Source organism: Polypterus senegalus, chromosome 4, assembly GCF_016835505.1.
Source record: "Polypterus senegalus isolate Bchr_013 chromosome 4, ASM1683550v1, whole genome shotgun sequence".
Lineage (NCBI taxonomy): Eukaryota > Metazoa > Chordata > Cladistia > Polypteriformes > Polypteridae > Polypterus > Polypterus senegalus.
This window is the reverse complement of record NC_053157.1, coordinates 232,642,180-232,668,932: the sequence shown is the minus strand read 5'-3', so window position 1 is coordinate 232,668,932 and position 26,753 is coordinate 232,642,180. Positions and strand designations below refer to the sequence as shown.

Below are 26,753 nucleotides of genomic sequence, written 5' to 3'. Positions count from 1 at the left end.
CCTCTTCTTGGTCAGATTTCTTATGTTCTTAATGACAGTATGTAGTGTGCTCACTAAACAGCCTCTAAACTCTTAGTAGGGCATGGAATCGGAAGAATAAAAGACTGGGAATGAAAGGAGGAGGATGAGAATCACGGGTTTACTAGTTAGGCAAAGTCATTTGGGTGATAAAGTACTACAGTGGATTGTTTTTAAGTTAAAAAAAACCTGGACATCAACAGTAAAAAATGTCCTTTTAATAAAGCCAGTGGTGGGGACTACTTCGCTATTAACTGAAAAAATGTTTGTGTGTATATATGTATATGTATATATACAGCGCATCCGGAAAGTATTCACAGCGCATCACTTTTTCCACATTTTGTTATGTTACAGCCTTATTCCAAAATGGATTAAATTCTTTTTTTCCCTCAGAATTCTACACACAACACCCCATAATGACAACGTGAAAAAAGTTTACTTGAGGTTTTTGCAAATTTACTAAAAATAAAAAAATTGAGACATCCCATGTACATAAGTATTCACAGCCTTTGCCATGAAGCTCCAAATTGAGCTCAGGTTCATCCTGTTTCCCCTGATCATCCTTGAGATGTTTCTGCAGCTTCATTGGAGTCCACCTGTGGTAAATTCAGTTGATGTGACATGATTTGGAAAGGCACACACCTGTCTATAGAAGGTCCCACAGTTGACAGTTCATGTCAGAGCACAAACCAAGCATGAAGTCAAAGGAATTGTCTGTAGACCTCTGACAGGATTGTCTCAACGCACAAATCTGGGGAAGGTTACAGAAAAATGTCTGCTGCTTTGAAGGTCCCAATGAGCACAGTGGCCTCCATCATCCGTAAGTGGAAGAAGTTCAAAACCACCAGGACTCTTCTTAGAGCAGGTCGGCCATCTAAACTGAGCGATCGGGGGGAAGGGCCTTAGTCAGGGAGGTGACCAAGAACCCGATGGTCACTCTGTCAGAGCTCCAGAGGTCCTCTGTGGAGAGAGGAGAACCTTCCAGAAGGACAACCATCTCTGCAGCAATCCACCAATCAGGCCTGTATGGTAGAGTGACGGAAGCCACTCCTTAGTAAAAGGCACATGGCAGCCCACCTGGAGTTTGTCAAAAGGCACCTGAAGGACTTTCAGACCATGAGAAACAAAATTCTCTGGTCTGATGAGACAAAGATTGAACTCTTTGGTGTGAATGCCAGGCGCCACGTTTGGAGGAAACCAGGCACCGCTCATCACCAAGCCAATACCATCCCTACAGTGAAGCATGGTGGTGGCAGCATCATGCTGTGGGGGGCAGGAACTGGGAGACTAGTCAGGATAAAGAGAAAGATGACTGCAGCAATGTACAGAGACATCCTGGATGAAAACCTGCTCCAGAGCGCTCTTGACCTCAGACTGGGGCGACGGTTCATCTTTCAGCAGGACAACGACCCTAAGCACACAGCCAAGATATCAAAGGAGTGGCATCAGGACAACTCTGTGAATGTCCTTGAGTGGCCCAGAGTTGAATCTGATTGAACATCTCTGGAGAGATCTTAAAATGGCTGTGCACCGACGCTTCCCATCCAACCTGATGGAGCTTGAGAGGTGCTGCAAAGAGGAATGGGCGACACTGGCCAAGGATAGGTGTGCCAAGCTTGTGCCATCATATTCAAAAAGACTTGAGGCTGGAATTGCTGCCAAATGTGCATCGACAAAGTATTGAGCAAAGGCTGTGAATACTTATGGACATGGGATTTCTCAGTTTTTTTATTTTTAATAAATTTGCAAAAACCTCAAGTAAACTTTTTTCACGTTGTCATTATGGGGTGTTGTGTGTAGAATTCTGAGGAAAAATGAATTTCATCCATTTTGGAATAAGGCTGTAACATAACAAAATGTGGAAAAGCTATGCTCTGTGTGTGTGTGTGTGTGTGTGTGTGTGTGTGTGTGTGTGTGTGTGTGTATATATATATATAAATTACCGCGCTTCGCAGCGTAGAAGTAGTGTGTTAAAGAAGTTATGAAAAAGAAAAGGGAACATTTTAAAAATAACGTAACATGACTGTCAATATACAGTATTTGTTTTGTGAGTGTTACTGAGTGTTGCTGTCATCAAGGATTTGATTATCATTATTTCTTTCAATCAGGTTCGTATTTGGAGGATGTGTTGTGTTCAAGTTACATTCCGTGTTTTTCAACTGTTGTAAAGATAACAGGCTTCATCCATCAATTCCTTTCTTATATTTTTTCCAATCTGATCGCACATTTTATATCGACTTGATGCATGCTACATCGAGCCCCACGTTATTGTGCTGTCGCCTGCCTGCCTCAATAAGTCACCGTTGCTTCGCTCTTACTTTTTTACTCTTCATTTAATCATGGCTAGTTATGAAAAAATTAGAAAACGGAAGGAGGATTACACTGAGGATGGCTTTACCAAGACAATTATTGATGGCGAATCGATTATTCATAAAGCTTCAATTGGTGATCTGTTTTTCTGCGTTAACCTCATATTTTTTCATTCTTCTTCTCAAACCAAGGGGGTGCGAGGGTAAAATGAATAGGGAAGCGCTGATATATATATTGTGAACTGTGACCCGGACACAGGCAGACGGACATTGTAAGTTCACCCACAAACACGATTTATTTACAATATTTACAATCTGTAACTCAGTGCACAAACCCCAGTGCTTCCAGCACCGATCCCCCAAAGTTCAGGCCTCTCAGTCTTTGTGCCTCTCTCCTGGCTGCCTCCCATCCTCTCTCCAGCTCTGTCCTCTTCCACCCGACATCCACTGCTGACTGGAGGGAGACGGCCCCTTATATGGGAACCCGGATGGGCTCCAGCTGCTTCCCGGCAATCTGTCATAGCCACACCCCAGTGTGGTGGAAGTGCCGGCTGCGCACCCATAAGCCATCCGGGTGTCCCCAGTCGTCTTCCCCCCAGCACTTCCTGGTGTGGCGGAAGTGCTGGGCTCCAGGGATATGCAGGCATTGGGGTGCCGCCTGCCGGTGGCCACGTGTCCCTACAGGACTGGGCTTCCAAGCCCTTTACCCGAGGCCCCCTACATAACCAGGACGGACGCCCCCTCACGGTCTGGAGGAGCCACAAGCCCTCCTCCGGTCCTCCTGGGTGTCCCGGCCGGGGACCTATATATATACAGTGGTGTGAAAAACTATTTGCCCCCTTCCTGATTTCTTATTCTTTTGCATGTTTGTCACACAAAATGTTTCTGATCATCAAACACATTTAACCATTAGTCAAATATAACACAAGTAAACACAAAATGCAGTTTTTAAATGATGGTTTTTATTATTTAGGGAGAAAAAAAAATCCAAACCTACATGGCCCTGTGTGAAAAAGTAATTGCCCCCTTGTTAAAAATAACCTAACTGTGGTGTATCACACCTGAGTTCAATTTCCGTAGCCACCCCCAGGCCTGATTACTGCCACACCTGTTTCAATCAAGAAATCACTTAAATAGGAGCTGCCTGACACAGAGAAGTAGACCAAAAGCACCTCAAAAGCTAGACATCATGCCAAGATCCAAAGAAATTCAGGAACAAATGAGAACAGAAGTAATTGAGATCTATCAGTCTGGTAAAGGTTATAAAGCCATTTCTAAAGCTTTGGGACTCCAGCGAACCACAGTGAGAGCCATTATCCACAAATGGCAAAAACATAGAACAGTGGTGAACCTTCCCAGGAGTGGCCGGCCGACCAAAATTACCCCAAGAGCGCAGAGACGACTCATCCGAGAGGTCACAAAAGACCCCAGGACAACGTCTAAAGAACTGCAGGCCTCACTTGCCTCAATTAAGGTCAGTGTTCACGACTCCACCATAAGAAGGAGACTGGGCAAAAACGGCCTGCATGGCAGATTTCCAAGACGCAAACCACTGTTAAGCAAAAGAACATTTGGGCTCGTCTCAATTTTGCTAAGAAACATCTCAATGATTGCCAAGACTTTTGGGAAAATACCTTGTGGACTGATGAGACAAAAGTTGAACTTTTTGGAAGGCAAATGTCCCGTTACATCTGGCGTAAAAGGAACACAGCATTTCAGAAAAGAACATCATACCAACAGTAAAATATGGTGGTGGTAGTGTGATGGTCTGGGGTTGTTTTGCTGCTTCAGGACCTGGAAGGCTTGCTGTGATAGATGGAACCATGAATTCTACTGTCTACCAAAAAATCCTGAAGGAGAATGTCCAGCCATCTGTTTGTCAACTCAAGCTGAAGCGATCTTGGGTGCTGCAACAGGACAATGACCCAAAACACACCAGCAAATCCACCTCTGAATGGCTGAAGAAAAACAAAATGAAGACTTTGGAGTGGCCAAGTCAAAGTCCGGACCTGAATCCAATTGAGATGCTATGGCATGACCTTAAAAAGGCGGTTCATGCTAGAAAACCCTCAAATAAAGCTGAATTACAATTCTGCAAAGATGAGTGGGCCAAAATTCCTCCAGAGCGCTGTAAAAGACTCATTGCAAGTTATCGCAAATGCTTGATTGCAGTTATTGCTGCTAAGGGTGGCCCAACCAGTTATTAGGTTCAGGGGGCAATTACTTTTTCACACAGGGCCATGTAGGTTTGGATTTTTTCGCTCTAAATAATAAAAACCATCATTTAAAAACTGCATTTTGTGTTTACTTGTGTTATATTTGACTAATGGTTAAATGTGTTTGATGATCAGAAACATTTTGTGTGACAAACATGCAAAAGAATAAGAAATCAGGAAGGGGGCAAATAGTTTTTCACACCACTGTATATATATATATATATACACACACACATTAATCCATCCTCGATCGTGGGGGTTGCGTTCCAGAACCCCCCGTGATTGATGAAAATCCGCAAAGTAGAAACCATATGTTTGTATAGTTATTTTTATATATTTTAAGCCCTTATAAACTCTCCCACACTGTTAACATCATTAGAGCCCTCTAGACATGAAGTAACACCCTTTAGTCAAAAGTTTAAACTGTGCTCCATGACAAGACAGAGATGACAGTTCTTTCTCACAATTAAAAGAATGCAAATAGATCTTCTTCTCTTCAGGAGCAGAGAATTTCAGAGAGAGAGAGAGAGAGAGCGCTCGCAAAGAAAAGCAAACAATCAAAAAATCAATACGTGTGCTTTTAAGTTTGCTGTGGCATTTTTAGAGGAGAGTCGTTAGTATCTTCTAAGCAAACAGCCTCTGTGCATACATCACCTCTGCTCACAGCCCCTCCGTCAGGCGCAGAGAATGTCAGAGAGGGTGAGAGAGAGGCAGAGACAAGCAAACAATCGAGCTCCGCACGGGATGTATATCTTATAGCATTGAGGAGTTTTAGTTAATATGTAATACTTGCTCTGATTGGGTTGCTTCTAAGCCATCCACCAATAGGGTCCCTTATATGAAATCAACTGGGCAAACAAACTGAGGAAGCGTGTAGCATAAATTAAAAGACCCATTGTCTGTAGAAATCCGCGAACCAGCGAAAAATCCGTGATATATATTTAGATGTGCTTACATTTAAAATCCACGATAGAGTGAAGCCGCGAAAGTCGAAGCGCGATATAGCGAGGGATCACTGTATATATACATATATATACTCAGCAAAAAAAGAAACGTCCTCTGACTTTCAACTGTTTTTACTTTCAGTAAACTTAATGTGTAAATATTTGTATGAACACTAAAAGAGTCAACACCATAAGACATAAACTACAAATGTTTCACAATGTGTCCCTGAATGAAGGGAGGCTCAAAATCAAAAGTACCAGTCAGTATCTGGTGTGGCCACCAGCTGCTTGAAGTACTGCAGTGCATCTCCTCCTCATGGACTGGACCAGATTTGTCAGTTCTTGCTGTGAGATGTTACCCCACTCTTCCACCAAGGCACCTGCAAGTTCCTGGACATTTCTGGGGGGAATGGCCCTAGCCCTCACCCTGCGATCCAACAGGTCCCAGACGTGCTCAATGGGATTGAGATCCGGGCTCTTCCACTGCGAGGATGATCAGCTGTCCTTCCTGTCTCCCTGTAGTGCTGTCTTAGGCGTCTCACAGTGCGGACATGGCAATTTATTGCCGTAGCCACATCAGCAGTCCTCATGCCTCCCTGCAGCATGCCTAATGCACGTTCACGCAGATGAGCAGGGACCCTGGGCATCTTTCTTTGGGTGTTTTTCACAGTCGGTAGACAAGTCTCTTTAGTGTCCTGCGTTTTAGAACTGTCACCTTAAATGTCTACTTTCTGTAAGCTGTTAAGGTCTTAACGACCATTCCACAGGTGCATGTTAATTAATTGATTAGGGTTAATTGAACATGCATGGAAAACATTGTTTAAACCCTTTACAATGAAGATCTGGAAAGTTATTTGGATTTTTAAAACATTATTGTTGAAATACACAGTCCTGAAAAGGGACGTTTCTTTTTTTGCTGAGTATATATATATATATATATATATATATAAATTGAATATATAGAAATAGTTTTACTGTCAAATAATGCAAAGATTACATGGCACGTATTTCGCCTTCATTCTGGGCTCATCAGGCATACGCACTCACTGCACCCCCTTTTGGGAATCGAACCTCATACGTTCACGCTAGAGGCAAAGCCTCTCGTGTTGCTCCATGGCGTGTGGTTTGTTTATTTGACAGTATGTAGATCTGGATATATATATATATATATATATATATATATATATATATATATATATATATATATATATATATATATATATATATATATATATATTATCCTCTTTAATAAAACCCATGTGTGCGTCCAGTGTCCGTGTGTGTCTTCTGGTGAAGTGCGCATGCGCAGGGCCACACAGCACGTGTTCAGTCTCTTCCTGTGCATTCCCTGTGCAGAGAGATGCACACACACACACACACACACACACACGCACACGAGAGACACACAGACAGACAGACACACACACATACACACACGCACACGAGAGACACACAGACAGACAGACAGACACACACACACACACGAGTCACACACATGCACACGAGAGACACACAGGCACACGAGAGACAGACAGACAGACAGACACACACACAAACACACGAGAGATACACAGGCACACGAGAGACAGACAGACAGACACACGAGAGACACACAGACAGACAGACAGACAGACACACACACACAGGCGAGAGACAGACAGACACAGAGGCGTGCGCTTAAGAGACACACACGCGAGAGACACACACAAAGGCGCGTAAGAGAGAGAGATACACACAGGCACACGCGTGCATTGTTGCAATGTTACTTTTCTTGGTTGTTTATTAAATTACGGATTTTTCAAATGTTCATTTTTTTTCCTGTGCTTAAAACTCTTTAAAAAAGGTGTTTTTAGCGAGCGGGTCGTAAGGCTATAGTGCGAACTCTTGCAGTGTTAGTTTTCTCTGTTGTTCAAGGTTTTCTTAGTGTTATTCAATGTTTTTACATTTAGTTTACTATTACGCTGTGCTTTCTATGGTATTATTAACTATATTTGTGCTTAAAAACTTAAAAAAAATATATATTTACATACAGTACAGTTCATACGGTCTGGAACGGATTAATTGTATTTACATACAATCCTATGGGGGAAATTACTTCGGTTCACAACCAAATCGGGTTACAACCAGAGTTTTGGAACAAATTATGGTCGTGAGCCAAGGTTCCACTGTATTACTGTCAGACAAAATTACAGGCATTTTACGGAAATACAAACCAGTATTACTGAGAGAGAAAATTAAAGGCACACAATCCAGTGACGCATATTACAGCCACATACAATGTCCCTTGCCATTTAATAGACTGTTCATACAAATGTTTATGCACTACTGTTCTGGCGCCCCTTACAGGCTTAATTTCTAGTTATATATATAATTTAAATACAGTGATCCCTCACTATATCGCACTTCGATTTTCGCGGTTTCACTCTATCGCAGATTTTAAATGTAAACATATCTAATTATATATCACGGATTTTTCGCTGTTTCGCGAATTTCTGTGGACAATGGGTCTTTTAATTTGATTTCCTATAAGGGACGCTATTGGTGGATGGCTTAGAAGCTACCCAATCAGAGCATGTATTACATATTAACTAAAACTCCTCAATGATATAAGATATGCTTCTCGCGTGGTGCTTGATTGTTTGCTTTTCTCGGTCTCTCACCCTCCCTGACATTCTCTGCGCCTGACGGAGGGGGTGTGAGCAGATGGGCTGTTTGCACAGAGGCTGTTTGCCTAGAGGATACGGACGCTCCTCTAAAAATGCCACTTTATCGCGGTGCTTCGGCATACTTAAAATCCCAAAAGCACGTATTGATTTTTTGATTATTTGCTCTTCTCTCACTCTCTCTAACATTCTCTGCTCTTGACACGCACTCCTTTGAAGAGAAGATCTATTTGCATTCTTTTAATTGTGAGAAAGAACTGTCATCTCTGTCTTGTCATGGAGCACAGTTTAAACTTTTGACTAAAGGGTGTTATTTCATGTCTAGAGGGCTTTAATAATGTCAAAAAACGTATTTAGAAGGTTGTAAACAGGTTTTCAATGCTCTAACTGCAAAAATATTACATTTATAAATAAAGAATCCTACTAATCCTACTGAACCCGCCCTATGGTATTTCTGGCATAAGTCTGAATTTGCTTTAGGGCTGAAAATGTCCGCTCGACAGAAGCAGTGTACACAGGAATGCTCACCGCCAAATATACCATCTATAACAGCTGCCCCATGCTCTCATTCAGATTTTTCTGATGAAGGAAGTCAAGGAGATCAGTGGGAGATTCTCCTGCAAAATCATCTATGGCATACATTACGGTCAGTTCTGTTTTTAGCCGAGACAGATCAAAAAGTGCTCCGTGGCTCTTGTGTTAAACTGGAGAAGGCTGCATGCGTGAAATTTTTCTTGTATTCCCGAAACTTTTGGTGCTCGAGGAGCGTGACAAACATCAGGTTTTCGTGGTCTTGAAATCTGGTCTGTGTCTGGCAAATAATATTGTCCAGAATCCTGCCATGGAGTTGGCCGTAGTGCGCGCAAGGACGCTCAGAGTGCCTGCGGTGCGTTCAGTGGCCTTGTAGAGTTTCACATATCGACTTCAATCCAATCAATAGGTCTGAATACGGTGACATTGCCGTACACTTGCTAGAGGGCCCTACTGACACCAACTCAAACTCTGATTGGTTGAAGCAACAGGTTAATCGACATTTATTCTGTGTTACAGTGCCTGCAGAACGGATTGTGAAGGCCTCTCTGCCTGGCAACAAATGATGGCTGAAATGTGATTGGTTAAGTGCTTTAATACGAAACTCCGCCTTCCACGGCTATCAAGCTGCAGTCTATTCTCTCTGCCTGGCAACAAATGACGGCTGAAATGTGATTGGTTAAATGCTTTAATACGAAATTCCGCCTCCCACGGCCATCGAGCTGCGGTCTATTACAGTATACGGACGAAAATATGTTTCAGTTAGGACCATTACGCGTAGAATTTCGAAATGAAACCTGCCCAGCTTTTGTAAGTAAGCTGTAAGGAATGAGCCTGCCAAATTTCAGCCTTCTACCTACACGAGAAGTTGGAGAATTAGTGATGAGTCAGTGAGTCAGTCAGTGAGGGCTTTGCCTTTTATTAGTATAGATATATACTCACACACACACACATATACATATATATATATATATATATATATATATATATATATATATATATATATATATATATATATAATATGTGTGTGTGTGTGTGTATATATATATATATATATATATATATATATATATATATATATATATATATATATATATATATATATATATATATATATATATATATATCTTTATCAGAAGACAATGTTGCAAGCAGATGAATGTGTCATTAGTGCATGAACGGGCTAAAAACGCAAGTCCATGCACAAAAATCCCCATGAAAGCATGGGTTAACAGATGTCTTTCCAAAGGCACAGGCGTTAGCTGACCCTGTAGGGTTTCAAACCTGTAAGACCTATGAGATCATCTGATGCCAACATTTGTTGTCTCCTTAAAGACCCACACCGTGTTTCTCTTGTTGAACACTCGTTCAGTTTTTTGGCCGCTAAAGAGGATCACAGGACTCCCAACCCTTCTGCACAGGCAGGTGCACACACGTCATACCTCAGGTCGCTTGAACCTCATATGGTGGCACATGATGTTGTAGACTCGCCCATCCTGCTGCGAGAAGCCCTTGATGCTGCGTGAACTGAAAAATTTGGGATAGCCAAACCGGTACTTAGTAGGCAGGGCAAAGGTCAAGCCATGTTTCTCCCCAAATCGGCAGAGCAGGTTCAGGATGGTGCTGCTGGCGGTTTTGTGGGTTTTCAGGAACATCACGTTCATTTTGGGTTGACAGGATCTGGGCGACTGCTTTTCGTCTGATTTGTTCTTCTGTAGAGGGTGAACTTCTGAACCTTTCCACTGTGAGCTGAAAATAAAGACAAGAAAATTAGAAAAATATTCGGGCATGAGTGGTAGAATCAGAAAGAGAAGTTATCACAAAAGAGTAGAAACTGACTGGGGGAAGGCATCCACCACCTGTAAGTTTGCCAGTTCTTATCAACTGAAATGACACGTGGGTTCCTTACAGATCTAATTACCCCTAAACTACCAACCTGGAATGATAATGGGCCTGATCACAACTCCATACAACTAGTAGTGCGCACTGCGGAGACCATAATGGGACTTCTCTCCCTTTCATCGAGGACATGTTCACAAAGTGCTGGCATCTGTAAGCATTCTGCAGGATCCCTTCCCTCCCATGCCTACCATCTTCCATCTGGTTTGGGAACCAGCACTACCAGACTGAACAACAGCTTCATCACACTGGCAGGCAGGCTCTTGAACACAATGCCCCTGCGTAGGTGCTTATCTCAGTACTGTTCTGTTCTAGTCCATTGTACCTCTCATCATCATTGTCAACCTGTACAGATGTGGTGCTCCTTTTTCTGCATTGCCTTCTGTGAAAATACCCATCACTGCATTGTTATACAGTGGCATGCAAACGTTTGGGCCCCCTTACTTAAAATGTCTGTACCTGTGAATAGTTAAGTGAGCAGAAGATGAACTGATCACCAAAAGGCATTAAAGTTCAAGACAACACATTTCGTTTCAGCCTTTTATTCCTGATTAGTGTATTGTGTTTGTTTAGTACAATTGTACAGTGAAAAAAGGAAAGGAGGACCATGCAAAGGTTTGTGCCCCATAAACATATTTGAGGTCCTAGATAGCTTTTCCCAAGATGGTCTCGGACCTTCATTAGCTTGTCAGGACTATGGCTTGTTCACAGTCATCGTTAGGGGATGGGGATATAAAGTGCATAGCAGGCCCTTCACCTATGGATCTGCATGTGAGTTGATGGCTGCCACTGAATTGTTCGGTTGTCGCTTTCAAGTGTACTGAAATGGTCAAATATTTTACACCTTTAGACAACCGCCAATGTCTCTTAAAGATCTTAGACTCACAGGTGACGATTTCAGTAGTGGACACTTTAATGTTTATGAATGTTTAAACTCTCAAAAGCTGGATGTGATTTAATCGATGAAACTGGTTGTATGCTTACAACGCTTGACAGATGCTGAATGTCACTTCAACACAACAAGTCCTACAAATACTGTCGTAATTGAAACAAACCATGAAACTCAAACCCATTATGACAGCAGCAATCCAAGCTGTGAGATTTGAGACAAGATTACTGTTCACATGGCCAGCTGTACGTTACATGCTCAAGAGTAAGCTCAGCGCACAGCTTGGTCAGATTACAACCGGAGGGCCGAACTCACAATGTGGTATACAAAGAGATCCTTAACAAATAATTATTGGTATATTTTCCCTCAGTTTAAAAAGGTTTAATTTTCTTCTTAATAAAAATTTTAAGGCTGCGAAGCGCGGGTATTTTGCTAGTATAATATAAATGCAATTTTTGCACTTTATATTTTACTAATATTTAACATGTATATACCATTACATAAATATAAATGAATGTATTTTATAATTTAACACTCTATCCAAAGTGCATTTTGTTTTCATATTTAGTTCTACGTTGCTCATGGCATTCTGGCACAGCTAAAGAAGCAGTGGTCTTGTACAACTGTTGTACATTTCAGCTTTTGTCTTTTTGTTGGTTTGTATTGTTTTTACCAAATACTGTAAATCTAGTTTTGATAAACAAATGGATAGTTCGTTTGATTGATTGATTGATTGATTGATTGATTGATTGATTGATTGAGTTTGTATTGTGCAAAGCACAAGGGTCTATGAGCTTGTAGGACTCACAGTGGGCCGCATATATTTTAAAAAACATTGAATAACTTCAATCACTTGCACAGTTCATTCCCAGTTTCAGTGACATGTTTGCACCTCGCCACCTGCAGGCAGCTCCATCCAATTCATGTTGATATTACGTATTCAACTGGCCTATACAGCGTACACGAATTTAGACTTTGGGAGCTCTTTGCCTAAACGGAGGCACAACACGCCTTACAGAGAAGTGCACTTTCCCAAATTGGGCGTCCAAGTTTTGAAGGACGTCGCATGAATATGTTGGATAAGACAATGTTTGTGATAATAATTACATCTCTCACGGAAAGTGAGTGCATATGTGTTTGCGCATGTGTGAGAATAGTGCGCACTTTCGGTTGTTGTGATTTCAAGTGATTTTCTAGCAAGTGAGAAACCCTAGACACAACAGAATAGTGTAAATATACTCCATCATCGTAAATAATTGTTACTTTTGTACTTTGATTTGATGTCAACAGTTTTCAAATTCGAACAAGTAAACGGTAAATCATAGCAATTCTGTTGTTATGATCACCGTTAGTCGGCAAACGCTGAATATTTGAACAATTTGAAGCTTTTTATAGTGTCGCCTACGATGCCATGTCGGTGCAGTAGCCCAGGATCCAGCAAACATTCAAAGTGTGGTGCTGCTAAACGTAAGGCACACCTGCAACAGGAATTGAAAAACGCCAAGCTTACCAAGATTTCGACCTTTCACAAAACTGAGCGAGGGCCAACGGCGGTAAGTGAGAATGCTGATGCTGCGGTGAATCGTCACAACGGGTTATGCAGACTAGCGCAGTGAGTGAAATGGTGGCAATTTCCGAGTCCGGAGTAGCGATTCAACGGCTTCAGATCAGGTGCTGCATGCTAAAACTGTTAAAAATGGAGAAACTACTAAAGACAAGCAAGCAATATATTTGACCAAGCAATTTCCTATACCGACCAGGCAAGTTTTTTGGAACCACTGACACCTCACTTTATGACGTCCATTTTCTCAGAACTTGTGTAAAACAGGTCGATGGTGTAGTAGTATGCTGTTAGCCGGTGTTGTTGTTTTAATTTGTTACAAATTGAAATCGCTTCAAGAACAGCTTACGTTACATTTGAATCATCTTCCTTCACAAAGTTGTCTTGGAAAAGCAAGCGTGTCCACATCTTACGATACTGCTACCACACTTCCCACATTTTTTATTTTTTTTTATTTTTGCTAACTTACAGTTGCCATAATAAAACAATTAAAAATATTATTCCATAGAGAGCCGGTTTGTTTGCCACCAGCGTGTGATCTGATGGTGTAGCGGCCGCGGACACCACTGCCCAGCCGGCCGCTTGTTGCGAATAAATGACTAACCGTTATACAAAACAGGATGGGCCCACCTGAGGGCGCTGCACAGAGGCCTTCAGCAAGCCAGCTACGCCCTTGAGAATAAGGTTATGAAAATTTAATTAGTAAGAAAAGGAGTAGGGCAAGTGTTTGTGGAAAGTAAATAGACGTGCTGATGTGCAGCGAATTTAAAGAAATGTGTGTATGAGATGACCTGTTGAAAGAATTACTTTGTGCGACTGAAAATGTTGTTCTGTGCCTGAGAAATGCATGAATGGGACATTGTCTGCGATGTATTTGTATTTAAGTGAATGTTTAAAGTAAAATATATTGTGCACACAAATTTAGAAATATCTGACAAATTTCCAGAGCTGCTGCCACCCTGCCCAGGGTTTGTTTCCTGCCTTGCGCCCTCCTGGATTAATGGATGAGTTAATTTGAGTTAAAATGTGAGTTTTGTAAATATGTAAACACACTTGACTTATAGTTTTCCTACTCTTGCTCTGTACGTTTAGCTTTTGTTTGCTCAGAGGTTGATTCGCTTGCTGCTTCCTGAGCTGCTCTTCTTTACTCCACCCTAGCGTTCCCGCTTATTCTCTTCTTCTGTTGGAATCTTTTCGCGTTAAAACTGATTAAGTCCGTTTTTGTGTTGCAATTACTTAGTACATTTTTCTTAATGTCTCACTTAAGCTGGCACTTAAGTCTTCAATCTGCCTCAAAAACGATTTAAGATATGGAGAGGGATGTGACGGCGAAGGCGTTAGGCATGAGAACGGCGCCCGTACGCTTGCGCAGCACTGCCGCGCGCTGCCGACAGTTGATTCTACAATAAAATACAATAAAAATAAAAAGAGGAATAAACATCATCTCCCCGAAAGCGGGACGTCGCGTAGTATGAGTGAACCAAATTTCAGGTCAAGAGTCCAAACGGTTTGCGAGCTACAGGTGATTTAAAATCCTGAACAGACAGACAAACGGACAGCCACGATAGCGTATTACATATGAAGAAAATGAAACTTTGCTCATAAAACTGTTTATATGTATAAAATATTTTCCCGTCAGACCGTGATCAAGTCTTAGTGAAAATGGTCTTTGATAATTACAAAAAAATTAAAGGAGACAATTAACTAACAGCTTTGTCTACAGATCAACACTCTGGAAAAGCTGCAAGAAACACCTCAGAATAACATCGACGAAAAAGCGAGCATCAACAACTCGCCTTAACAAGAGGCTATGTGTGTAGAAATCAATATTATTAAGCATATAGCTAAAGTTTATATATCTAAATATTTTCTTTCAAGCACAGTATGCAACGGTGTGAGCATTTTTTAATAAAAATACAATTTTCAGATTATTGTATTATTAAATGCATTTGATACATTATAAAATGTTGATTTCTGTTCCCATCACTCCTTGTTCACAACTAATTTGAATATCTTAAATGTGAAGTAGAATGTTAATGTTGGAGTTACTACATAGCTGATAATAAGGTTTAGCTTCATTTTCTGTAATTTGGTGCCCTAATTAGACATTCTGGACACTTGATAAATTCTGAAGTCACAGGTAGAAATGCATGTGTCAATTTAATTAGTAAAATATTTGTATATAAATATTAGACGTGCGCTTCGCTGCAGTCGATGTAGTTGGAATAATTATGTATCTACATGCGACTTATAGAGCTTCTTTATATACAACATTTTTGGTTTGTCCTCCAGGAGCCAAAATATATACATTTTCTCTATGACTAATTCGTGAGCATGCTACATAAAAACAGAAACGGGAAAAACGGCAACACCGCCGGGAACAACAGTAAATGAGATAAAGTAAAAGTCTACCAAACACTAAATGAGATAAAGTAAAAAGGGCAACAGCTCCGGGAACAACAGTAAAAAACAAAAGTATTTGAGATCAAGTAAAAGTCTACTAAACACCAAAGTACAAAAACGAAATAGAAAGTAACAGTAAACCGCAACACCGCCGGGAACACCGGCACACCGCGTCTACTAAACACTAAGAAACACTAAAGGAAAAAATACTATTCAGTAAGTACTGCGTCTAGTAAACAGTAAATCAGTAAAGGAGAGCGGACTAAACACTAAGGAAAAAGAACAGCAAGACCGCGTCCGCTGCGGAGCTCAGCTCGGAACGAAATGAAGTGAATGAAATGACGTGAATGGGCGGGGAGATGATCACGTGACTCCCCCATCCGCCTTAACTCTCAATCCCTCCACAAATACACAAACACAGTCTCTCGGATCCCAACTCTTCTTTATATGTGTAGACAGAAACTGTTTAGCCTGAAGATTAAAAGCTGAGAGGTAATAAGAGATGTGCTTTAAGATAAAGATAATTGTAACTTTTTGAAAAATAACCCATTAGCCTTAGGTGAAGTGAAATCTGAATTTCTTTTCTAAATAATGTAAATCCCAAGAATACGCAAAATTGAAAACATATTCTGTAATTAGAGCAGTTGGGAATTGGAATGAGCTGTTTTAGTTTATTTTGTTCTTCTTTCTAGAAACCATTAGGAATTTACCAGTCTAAGCTGTGGATTTCTTCTTTGACTTTTGCTTGCTATGCTGGCTGAGAGATGTTATCTGGAGGACACTGGTATGATATAATAATAATAATAATAATAATAATAATAATAATAATAATAGTTTTATTTATGTAGCACCTTTCATACACTCAAGGACACTTTACAATTCAATAAACACATTAACAAGACAGTAGAAATTGCATACAAGAAAATGAATAATACTACTACTAATAATAATAATAAAAGATGTGTTTTTAACAGGAGTTTGAAATTAATAATAGATTTTTTCTCACAAAGCCTGAGTGGGAGAGAATTCCAAATTTTAGGGGTCTATCACACTGAAAGCTCTGCCACCCATAGTTACTAACCTGTATTCACGTACAATACACGTGCAATTTCCGTACGATATTCCATTCATATAAAAAAGGGGGATCGAGAATGACTGTCTAGGCTCCAGTTCAAGACTGGAATAAGAAAGAAAAGTAAATACTTTAAAGTTTTCTACAGGAACCTCCACAGAACACGACTCTTTAACTAATAACCTCCACGCTACTCTGCTTTCTCTTTTCTTTTGTTTGGTTTGCCACTTCTGGACATATTTGTGTTCTCTATACAGCAGTGGACTGGGTCTCAAAACCAGCCCGGGCATCCTTCAACAAGTGAGGTGCCGAGGTCGACACTCTTGGCCTGTTATTCATTATAATTTTCTGTAAATTTGTGATGAGTACACTCGCTACTTGCTATGAGCCTATGATATGAACTCTATCTAAACTGTTGCCAGACTTAATCTGTACAACTTAAATTTTGACGACATGCTTGGAAATAAAATTTAATGAAAAGTAAAAATTTAGTAAGACGGCTTACACGTTATTAGAGTCCACGTCATGTCCAAGTGCCAGTACCCTACTGGTTAGTAGCTTACACAGTTCACTGCTTTAATCAGCCACATCATCAATAACACTTTTAATGTCAAGTTTGGCTCGGATACTTTGCTCCACCGACATCAACATGAACACCTCAAGATGTTCTCTCGTCATTGTGCTTCTCAGGCGGCTTTTGATTCTCTTCAACGTAGACAATGATCTTTCACCCTGCACTTACGACCTGGGCAGCATTAGCAGGAGCTTGTAGGCAAAGCCAATGCCCTTGTAAGCAATCAGTTAAGAAGTTCAGCCACTGGAGTAGCAGCAGGGAGGACAGTCTTTACAAGACTTGCAAGTTGACACCGTTGTCCCATCTTGTTGACGGTCACTGTCATTGTCATCCTCCGCAGTATAAGCGTCTGCCACTGATTGTTTTAAGTGTTGAGCACCGCTGTCCAAAGCTTTGCAGTTCTGTTTGTAGTTGTTCAGCAGTGATGCCCTCATCAGCTCTGAGCAAATGTCTCTGCAGCTCTTCCATGGCTCCCAATGGAACTTCACCAAAGTGAAGAAGCGACAGATCAACACAGAAGGCAGATGTTGCTGATGTGTCAAATCGTCACTTAGTACTGCTCACAATGGTGTCCGCTATCTGGTAGTACACTTGAATTCGATATTTGTTCAGTGGCTCAGAAGCTGATGTACCCTCATCTGTGCATTGTTTGCCCTCCAGGCGTTTTTGTCGTATGAAACAATTCTTTTCAACTTGATAATCAAACTGCTCATTTACAATTGAATAAATTAGAATGAAAACCTCACATGATTGAAATGTTCCATAAACTATAAATGTTCCATCCTAATATGAAAAATTCCTATCCTGTGCTTTATAAATTTATTTCATCATACTAATAATCGCAGCTGAGAACCACTAATTATCACTCACTCCGACGACCAAAGAAGAATAAAATGCACAATATCCATTCCATCCATTTTCCAACTCACTGAATCCAAACACAGGGTCACGGGGGTCTGCTGCAGCCAATCCCAGCCAGCACAGGGCGCAAGGTAGGAACCAATCCCGGGCAGGGTGCCAACCCACCGTAGTGCACAATACATAATCTAAACTAATTATTAGTACCGAAGAATTTAAATGCTAGATATGAGATCAAATAATTTGCAATAATGCATATGCTAACCGAAATGTAGCGGTATCGAAACAGAAATCTGGCAAAAGGCAGTTTTCACTGCAATGCTGTGTACTGAAACCAACTTGATGACATAATACGGTATATTATATCTACACTAATAAAAGGCAAAGCACTCACTGACTGACTCACTCACTCACTCATCACTAATTCTCCAACTTTCCGTGTAGGTAGAAGGCTGAAATTTGTCAGGCTTACTCCTTACAGCTCACTTACAAAAGTTAAGCAGGTTTCATTTCGAAATTCTACACATAACGGTCATAACAGTCAACAATGTCCACCATGATGAACTTTCTTATTTATGGCCCCATCTTCACGAAATTTGGTAGGTGGCTTCCTTGCGCTAACCAAAACCAATGTACATACTTATTTCGGTGGTATGACGCCACTATCAGCCGCCATATTGAACTTTCCAACGTCACTACTTCTCCAACTTCCCGTGTGGGTAGAAGGCTGAAATCTGGTACTTACTTCGGTGGTATGATGCCACTGTTGGCCGCCATATTGAATTTTTCAAAGGTCTTTGTTACTTATGGGCCCATCTTCAAGAGATTTGGTACGCAGGTTCCCAACGCTAACTGAATCCTACTTACGTACATATATACATCCATAGCCTGCAGTTCGGTCACCATGTGAGGCGGCGTTGGGTCCCCCATCCCAACGCCTCCCACGTTGTTGGCTGCCTGCCTATATAAGGCCGTCCGTCGCTCCAGTCTCTACATTCCCTTTCTTGCTTCGCCACGGGATTCACGTCTCCCTGCTGATAACTACAGCCTTTTTAGTTAATCCACGGCTTCTCCGCTGTTTTGTTGTTCATTTCTTACGATTATAGTTATTGTGTAGGTATTTTAGACTTACTCCAACCATACCCCCATTAACATGTCTATCGAGGTGATCACCATCGATCACAGAACTGTCACTTACCGAGTGGTTTCCATGACCAGAGATGGCACCTACCTTTTCCATTCTCTTTGTTACATATTGCACGGCCATATCAGGCTCACTCTTGATATCCGGAGGAACATTGTGTCTTATGTATTGAATGACTGGGACAGGTTCAAGGTGTGGACTGATGACGGTACAGGAGATAATTAGACTACACAGGAGCACTAGAAGAGTGAAATGCTTAAGCCCTTCACCTATGGATCTGCATGTGAGTTGATGGCTGCCACTGAATTGTTCGGTTGTCGCTTTCAAGTGTACCGAAATGGCCAAATATTTTACACTTTTGGACAACCGCCAATGCCTCTTAAACATCTCAGATTGACAGGTGACGATTTCAGTAGTGGACACTTTGATGTTTATGAATGTTTAAACTCTCAAAAGCTGGATGTGAAGTTATCGATATATTTATACTTACAACGCTTGACAGATGCCGAATGTCTCTTCAACACAAGTCCTACAAATACTGTGGTAATTGAAACAAACCATGAAACTCAAACTGATTATGACAGCAGCAATCCAAGCTGTGACATTTGAGACAAGATTACTGTTCACATGGCCGACTGTACGTTACATGCTCAAGAGTAACTCAGCGCACAACTTGGTCATATTACAACCAGAGGGCCGAACTCACAATGTGGTATACAAAGAGATCCTTAACAAATAATTATTGGTATATTTTCACTCAGTTTAAAAAGGTTTAATTTTTTTATTAATAAAACTTTTAAGGCAGTACTTCGCTACTGCGAAGCGTGGGTATTTTTATATATATATATATATATACACTGTATATGTATACTGTAGATATAATGTGTGTATATATATATATATATATATATATATATATATATATATATATATATATATAAACTGCTCAAAAAATTAAAGGAACACTTTGAAAACACATCAGATCTCAATGGGAAAAAGAAATCCTCCTGGATATCTCTACTGATATAGACTGGGTAATGTGTTAGGAACGAAAGGATGCCACATCGTTTGATGGAAATGAAAATGATCAACCTACAGAGCCCTGAATTCAAAGACGCCCCAAAAATCAGAGTGAAGAAATTATGTGGTAGGCTAGTCCATTTTGCCAAAATTGAATTGCATCAACTCCAAATTGTAGGCAGCACTTTGTATGGCCCCTGTGTTCTTGTATACATGCCTGACAACATCGGTGCATGCTTCTAATGAGATGACAGATGGTGTTGTGGGGGATCTCCTCCCAGATCTGGACCAGGGCATCACTGAGCTCCTGGACAGTCTGAGGTGCAACCTGGTGGCATTGGATGGACCAAAACATAATGTCCCAGAGGTGTTCTATTGGATTTAGGTCAGGAAAGTGTGGTGGCCAGTCAATGGTATCAATTCCTTCATCGTCCAGGAACTGCCTGCATACTCTCACCACATGAGACCAGGAATTGTCGTGCACCAGGAGCCACTGTACCAGCATAGGGTCTGACAATGGGTCCAAGGATTTCATACTGATACCTAATGGCAGCCAAGGTACATACACTCAACTAAAGGATTATTAGGAACATATATATATTGTGTGTGTGTATGTATGTAAAGTATGTATGTGTATATATTAGATATATTAGATATACAGTTGAGGCCAAAATTATTAGCCCCCCTGGAATCATGGAACATTTTCCTAAACTTCTTCCCAAAGTTTGCAACATTGATGAAACTTGATATAATCAAACATCCACCAGTGCTATTTACTAACTTTTGATACATTTTGTAATATAAAATATATTTTTAGTCTTGCTTTATATCAAATATAGTAAAAAATGGGGTGGTCAAATATATTAGCCCCATGTTAATGTTTGCTTTCAAAACACACCTACACTAATTAACCAATCAGCTTTGAAACCACACCTGTGCAATCAATTGGCTTCCTAACAACACTCAATCAGCATTAAAAGACTCCCAAGGAACAGGGCTCTTGAACACATGAGAGGGACTACTGTTACTGATCATGCCAAAGACAAAGGAAATCAGTCTGGAGCTCAGAAAGAACATAGTAGAGGCTCATGATAAGGGGCAAGGCTACACTGCAATTTCCAAGTGATTCACAGTGTCTAGAACTGCTGTACATTGCATCATTGCCAAGTACAAGGAGACAAATTCTGTTAGAAACAAACCTGGCCGTGGCCGTAAGAGCAAGATTTCAAGAACTCTGGAGAGAAAAATAGTCAGAGATGTCAGAATGGAACCCTGGACATCTGCCAAGATGATTGTTGCTGACCTGGCCTCTTCTGGAGTTGATGTTTCAAGGAACACAGTTGTGAGGGCTCTTCACCGTGGTGGGCTTCACGGCCATCGTCCCAGAAGAACCCCTTTACTCAGAGAGCGGCACATCACAGCCCGACTGAGGTTTGCCCGTGAACATTTGAAATGTAAAGATGATTTTTGGAAGTCTGTGCTTTGGTCTGATGAGACTAAACTGGAACTGTTTGGGCACATGGATGTTGCTTATGTTTGGCGAAGAAAGGGACAGGCCTTCAACCATAGGAACACAGTTGCCACAGTTAAACATGGTGGTGGGAGCATCATGCTGTGGGGTCTTGTTCGGGTGCATGGCATCATGAAAAAAGAAAATTATGTTGACATTCTGAGGGAGAATATGCAGAAATCTGCTCGTAGTCTAGGCTTAGGTCGTCACTGGGTCTTCCAAAAAGACAATGATCCAAAGCATACATCAAAATTAGTTCAACAGTTTTTCAAGGATACCAAAACCAAGATCTTGGAGTGGCCCGCACAGAGCCCAGACCTCAATCTCATTGAGAATCTGTGGCGAGTGCTCAAAGTGAATGTCCATGCTCGGAAACCACGCAATTTGGACCAGCTAGAACAATTTGCAATGGAGGAATGGACCAAAATCCCTCAGGAGACCTGTGCTAATCTAGTAAAGACCTACTCTAATAGATTGTTGTCAGTTGTGGCTCAAAATGGGTACAGTATTGACTATTAATGGGCATGGGGCTAATAATTTTGGATGTCTCATTTTTGCTGTTTCTTGTTTCAACTCAGTGTGTCAATAAAATATCCAAACTACAATTAGTGGACCTTGTTATTTTGGACACAGATATGCTTTAAAAAACAAACATTTGTTGTTTATATATATATATAAACATATATATATACTGTATATATAATGTGTGTGTGTGTGTGTATGTGGATATATAGACCTTTCCCTTGAGATTTTTTTTCCAAGTCCCGCCCTCCTCTCCAACCTTTTCAAACAAGACCGCGGTCCTCTCACCTCTCATTGTTGTGAATGCTTTTGTCAGACACACTTCCTGCGCTCTCAGCTCTTATAATTTTTTTTCGTTTTTCTCACTTTAAGTTCCCAATTAAAGAAGACTTATTATGTCCAAAGCTTATTGAAGGACGGCCAAATGATGAAGTTACGACTGTCTTATTTTGTTCATATCATGAGAGAGAGAGAGAGAGGGAAAGATCTCTGGAGAAGGACATCATGTTTGGGAAGATCGAAGGAATCCGGCCAAGAGAACCAGATGGCTCCACAAGTTTGACGACAACCATGGGGATAACACTGGAGGACCTCACCAGAGTAGCACAAACCGACTTCTTTATAGGTCTTTCATTCACCAAGTTGTTAGGAACTCAAACTTGAGTCAATGGCACCTAATAATAATCTATCCATTATATTCAAAAATCCTGTGACGAGATGAAACTTTTTTGAAGAGAGTTGAGATTTTTGCCGTGAGATTTTTTCCAAGTCCCACCCTTCTCTCCACCATTTCCGGTTCACGGCCCACGTCCGCGGTCCTCTCACCTCTCATTCGTGTGAATGCTTTTGTTAGACTCAGTTCCTGTGCTCTCAGCTCTTATAAATTTCCACGTTTCCTCACTTCAACTTCCCAATTAAATTAGACGTATTATGTCCAAATCTTATTGAAGAATTTCATCCCGAAGGGTTATCAACAGAAGAAATGAGCACACGGGCAATCCTAATAGTCAAATGAATTAACGCGACAATTGTCAATCAGTTTTACAGGGCAAATTGGTTAAATGCATATCAATAGACTATACTGAAGCAGTTGGTGGTGATGGTGAGGAAGATGAAAATATCAACTTACAATATCATGAAGAATATCTACAACCGTTAACACCGTCCGGTCTTCCACCTCACGAATTACTGTACAAAGAAGGATGTATCCAAGAAAGGTAATGTAGTACATCTTCCGCGGATAACATTACAAAGGAGATCTTGATATGCCATTCGTATTAAAACATTAACAGTTCCCCTTTAGAATAGCATTTGCAAAGACAATTAACAACTCACAGAGCCAAACATTTGAAAAAGTTGTTTTATTTAATAGAGAGAAAGAATTGAAAATCAGTCACGGACAGTTATACGTCGCGTTGATGCATATGTAGCAATTCCCATGAAAATAAAAATCTGGTTAAATTGTACATCCGCATCCCCAGATGCGAGCGGCAGAACCACAAAGAGGCTGGTGCGTAGCGCCCACCCGGGAGTTGGTGAGCAAAACGAGCAGGGGGCAATGGAAATAAAATGTTACCTTTTAAAGCAAGTTAAAAACATATATCTCTTTTTGTACCATATTTCTCTCTTGTAATTATTTTCCGCCATAGGTACAAAAGGGATGATATTGTCTCTAGTTAATTCTGCATTGAGAAACACATCCTAGGGGAGAAAGAGTGCCCCCTGCTCTTATAATATTAAGTTAATGTCACTGTCTCTATGCACACTGGTATGGATTTATTCATAAAGGCAGACCAAGTATGGTACACAGGGGCTCAGCATTTAGAATTGCTAGCCAAGCATAGACTAGATAGCCAAAGACAACTGGAGGATTGTATAGTCAGCCTTAACACAGAAGAGTATTTCTGTCCTCTGTCAGTACAAAAATCTTCTTTCCTTGTTGGGAGAATGAGAACCAGCATGTAAGCATTATGTTATTTCTGTATTTTGTGGAGGACGAGTTCGGTCCCTGCCTGCCCTTGTTTGGAGACAGAGAAGACCAGCAAGTGAAGCAGACAGTATTAAAAGGCTTGGACAACAGCCAGACCCTTTGAAGCAAGTGTCGGACCTCCATCCGAAAATCCTCTCAGCAATGGTAACGAAAAAATGGCAGACTACATAGATCAAGATTCCCACCTGGATAAGTCTGTCATAAAGCTTCCCGTTTGTAACCGCGTCAACCGTCAGTAAAATTTTTCTCATGTGATTCTTATACCGCCGTAATCACGATGGGAGGGGTATCGCCTTTTCTGTCATATATTGTTTAGTTACTTAATATGCCACAATTTCAAAAGAACTCATTTCCGGAGAATAAGGAAACACCTGCTGGATCCATCATCCAAACGCTTTGAAGCGTAAAATGGATCATTTTCAGTCTCTTAAGTGTTTTATGAAACCAAATAATGCGTGATGAATCCACTCAGGTGTAAATGGAAACAACAACTGCAGGCTGCTTTGTCATTTGTATCTTATTGCTAACTAGCAAAATACCCGTAGTGTGTTAAAGAAGTTATGAAAAAGAAAAGGAAACATTTTAAAAATAACGTGACATGATTGTGAATGTAATTGTTTTGTCACTGTTATGAGTGTTGCTGTCATCAAGGATTTGATTATCATTATTTCTTTCAGTCAGGTTCGTATTTGGAGGACGTGTTGTGTTCAAGTTACATTCCGTGTTTGTCAACCGTTGTAAAGACAAGGAATTGTTTTTCATTGATGAAACAGTGAATGCAGCTGTTTAAGACAGAAATTAACAATTAAGGGTGGGGAACCATAACCAGCGAGACCACTAAAACAAAGCATCAAAATGTCACTTGAGCAATAAGTGCTTCATCAGCAATAATTTACCTCTCATTAACAAATTGGGTTGAAACAAAAACGGGCAGCCACTGCAGCCGTCCAGGACCGACATTGCACACCCTTGGCTGAAGGGCTCTGGTGATGGGAGTTACCCGCTGTTTGCGAATGCTCTTTTCCTTTCCTCCTCTTTCTGCAGAACAGAACACTGACAGCTGTTCCACCTCTGATGTCACTTACATTGTCTGAATCCTGGCACCCAAACCCTGGACCCACTCCTTCCTGCTTGGAAGCCATATGGCCAGCAGTTCAGCCATCTTGTAACAGTTCTATTAGGAGCTCCGCTCTGAAAAGACTTCTCTGCATTTATTGCATGTTTTTTTTTTTTTTGCCTCTGATTATCTGGGGTCATCTGGGTGGTGCCCCAGCCTTCTCACACTGTTGTGTCTCCATTTACAGGGCATTCAATAAGAACATTTGACAAATGAGAGGAGTCCATTCAGTCCATTTGTCCCCCATTTGTTTAGCTTATAGCTCAGCTGTCCCGATCTCTCCTTCAGATTCTTCTTGAAGGTTCTCAAGGTTTCTGCTTCAGCTCCATGTTTCGGTAGTTTGTTCCAGAGTCCCACACCTCTTTACTGGCTTCAGATTTAAAATGCTATCATCATAACCCCCGGTTTCCTGTGACTCCAAAGAACTGATGTTGCAAAATGGAAGATGCCATCTCTTTTCATTGATGCACCTCGTTCATAAGCAGGACTTGTGAAATTTTACTGACACAAAAGCGGGCCCCAAACGTTTCAAGCAAAGTCATTTCAAATAAAAGCATAAATGTTTCATATTGAGTTCAATCAAAGCATCTTCTAGATTTTTTAGGTCCAAAGGAACAGTTTCTTGGTTATCTGTCTTACCACATGACCCTTCTGGTCCAATGGCTCTGTTAGGCTGGGTGGCCAGATCTAGGAATAGTTTCAAACTTCTTCCATTTAATAAATATGGAGGCCATTGTGCTCTTGGGCACCTTCAAAGCTGCAGGTTATTTATTTATTTATTTATTTTATTGTAGCCTTTCCCGAGATCTGTGCCTCAACACAATACTTTCTTCTAAGTTCTCCCAGCAGTTCTTTTGACCTCATGGCCTTGTTTTCGCTCACCTGTGGGACCCTCTATAGACTCTTGTGTATCTGCTCTTAATCAGTCCAACCCATTGAACTGACCACAGGTGGACTCCAAACATGGAGCAGAAACATCTTAACGATGGGATGCATCTGGGCCAAAGATCAAGTGTCACAGTAAAGGATCTGAGTACTTCCATCAATGGCAAATTTCAGTATATATATATATGATATATCAGAATATATATATATATATATATATATATATATATATATATATATATATATATATATATATATATATATATATATATATATAGTGACAAATTAGGGACGCTCTCACTCCCTTGAACCCTCAGACACCACATCAGACACCAGATAAAAAGTCCAATAATTATTTACTACAATAATAAAGTGCACAAAGCACGCTTCTCTCCACAGTTCTCATATAAATCAATCCAAAAACCAAATCCTCCACTCCCAGACGCTTAGCCACCCTGCCTCCCAACTCAGCTCATCAGTCTGGGATCTCCCACAGTCCTTTATAGTCCTCGACCTGGAAGTGTTTTTCCCTCAGTCCATGTGACTTTCTATCACTTCTGGGTCAAGTAAAAACTCCTTTTCTTCATCCCGGAAGCACGTGATTTCTTCTGTCCATGTGACTGGGACG

At 40.8% G+C, this 26,753-nt stretch overlaps 1 protein-coding gene across 1 annotated transcript in view; it reads right to left on the bottom strand.

Moving 5' to 3' along the window:
• The window catches only part of LOC120528892 (galactose-3-O-sulfotransferase 2-like), a 37,234-nt gene that overhangs the window by 1,424 nt on the left and 9,057 nt on the right, over positions 1-26,753 (bottom strand). The window contains exon 4 of the mRNA XM_039752969.1: positions 10,124-10,430. Coding sequence (XP_039608903.1) covers positions 10,124-10,430 — 307 coding nt within the window. The remainder of the gene's footprint in view (positions 1-10,123; positions 10,431-26,753) is intronic.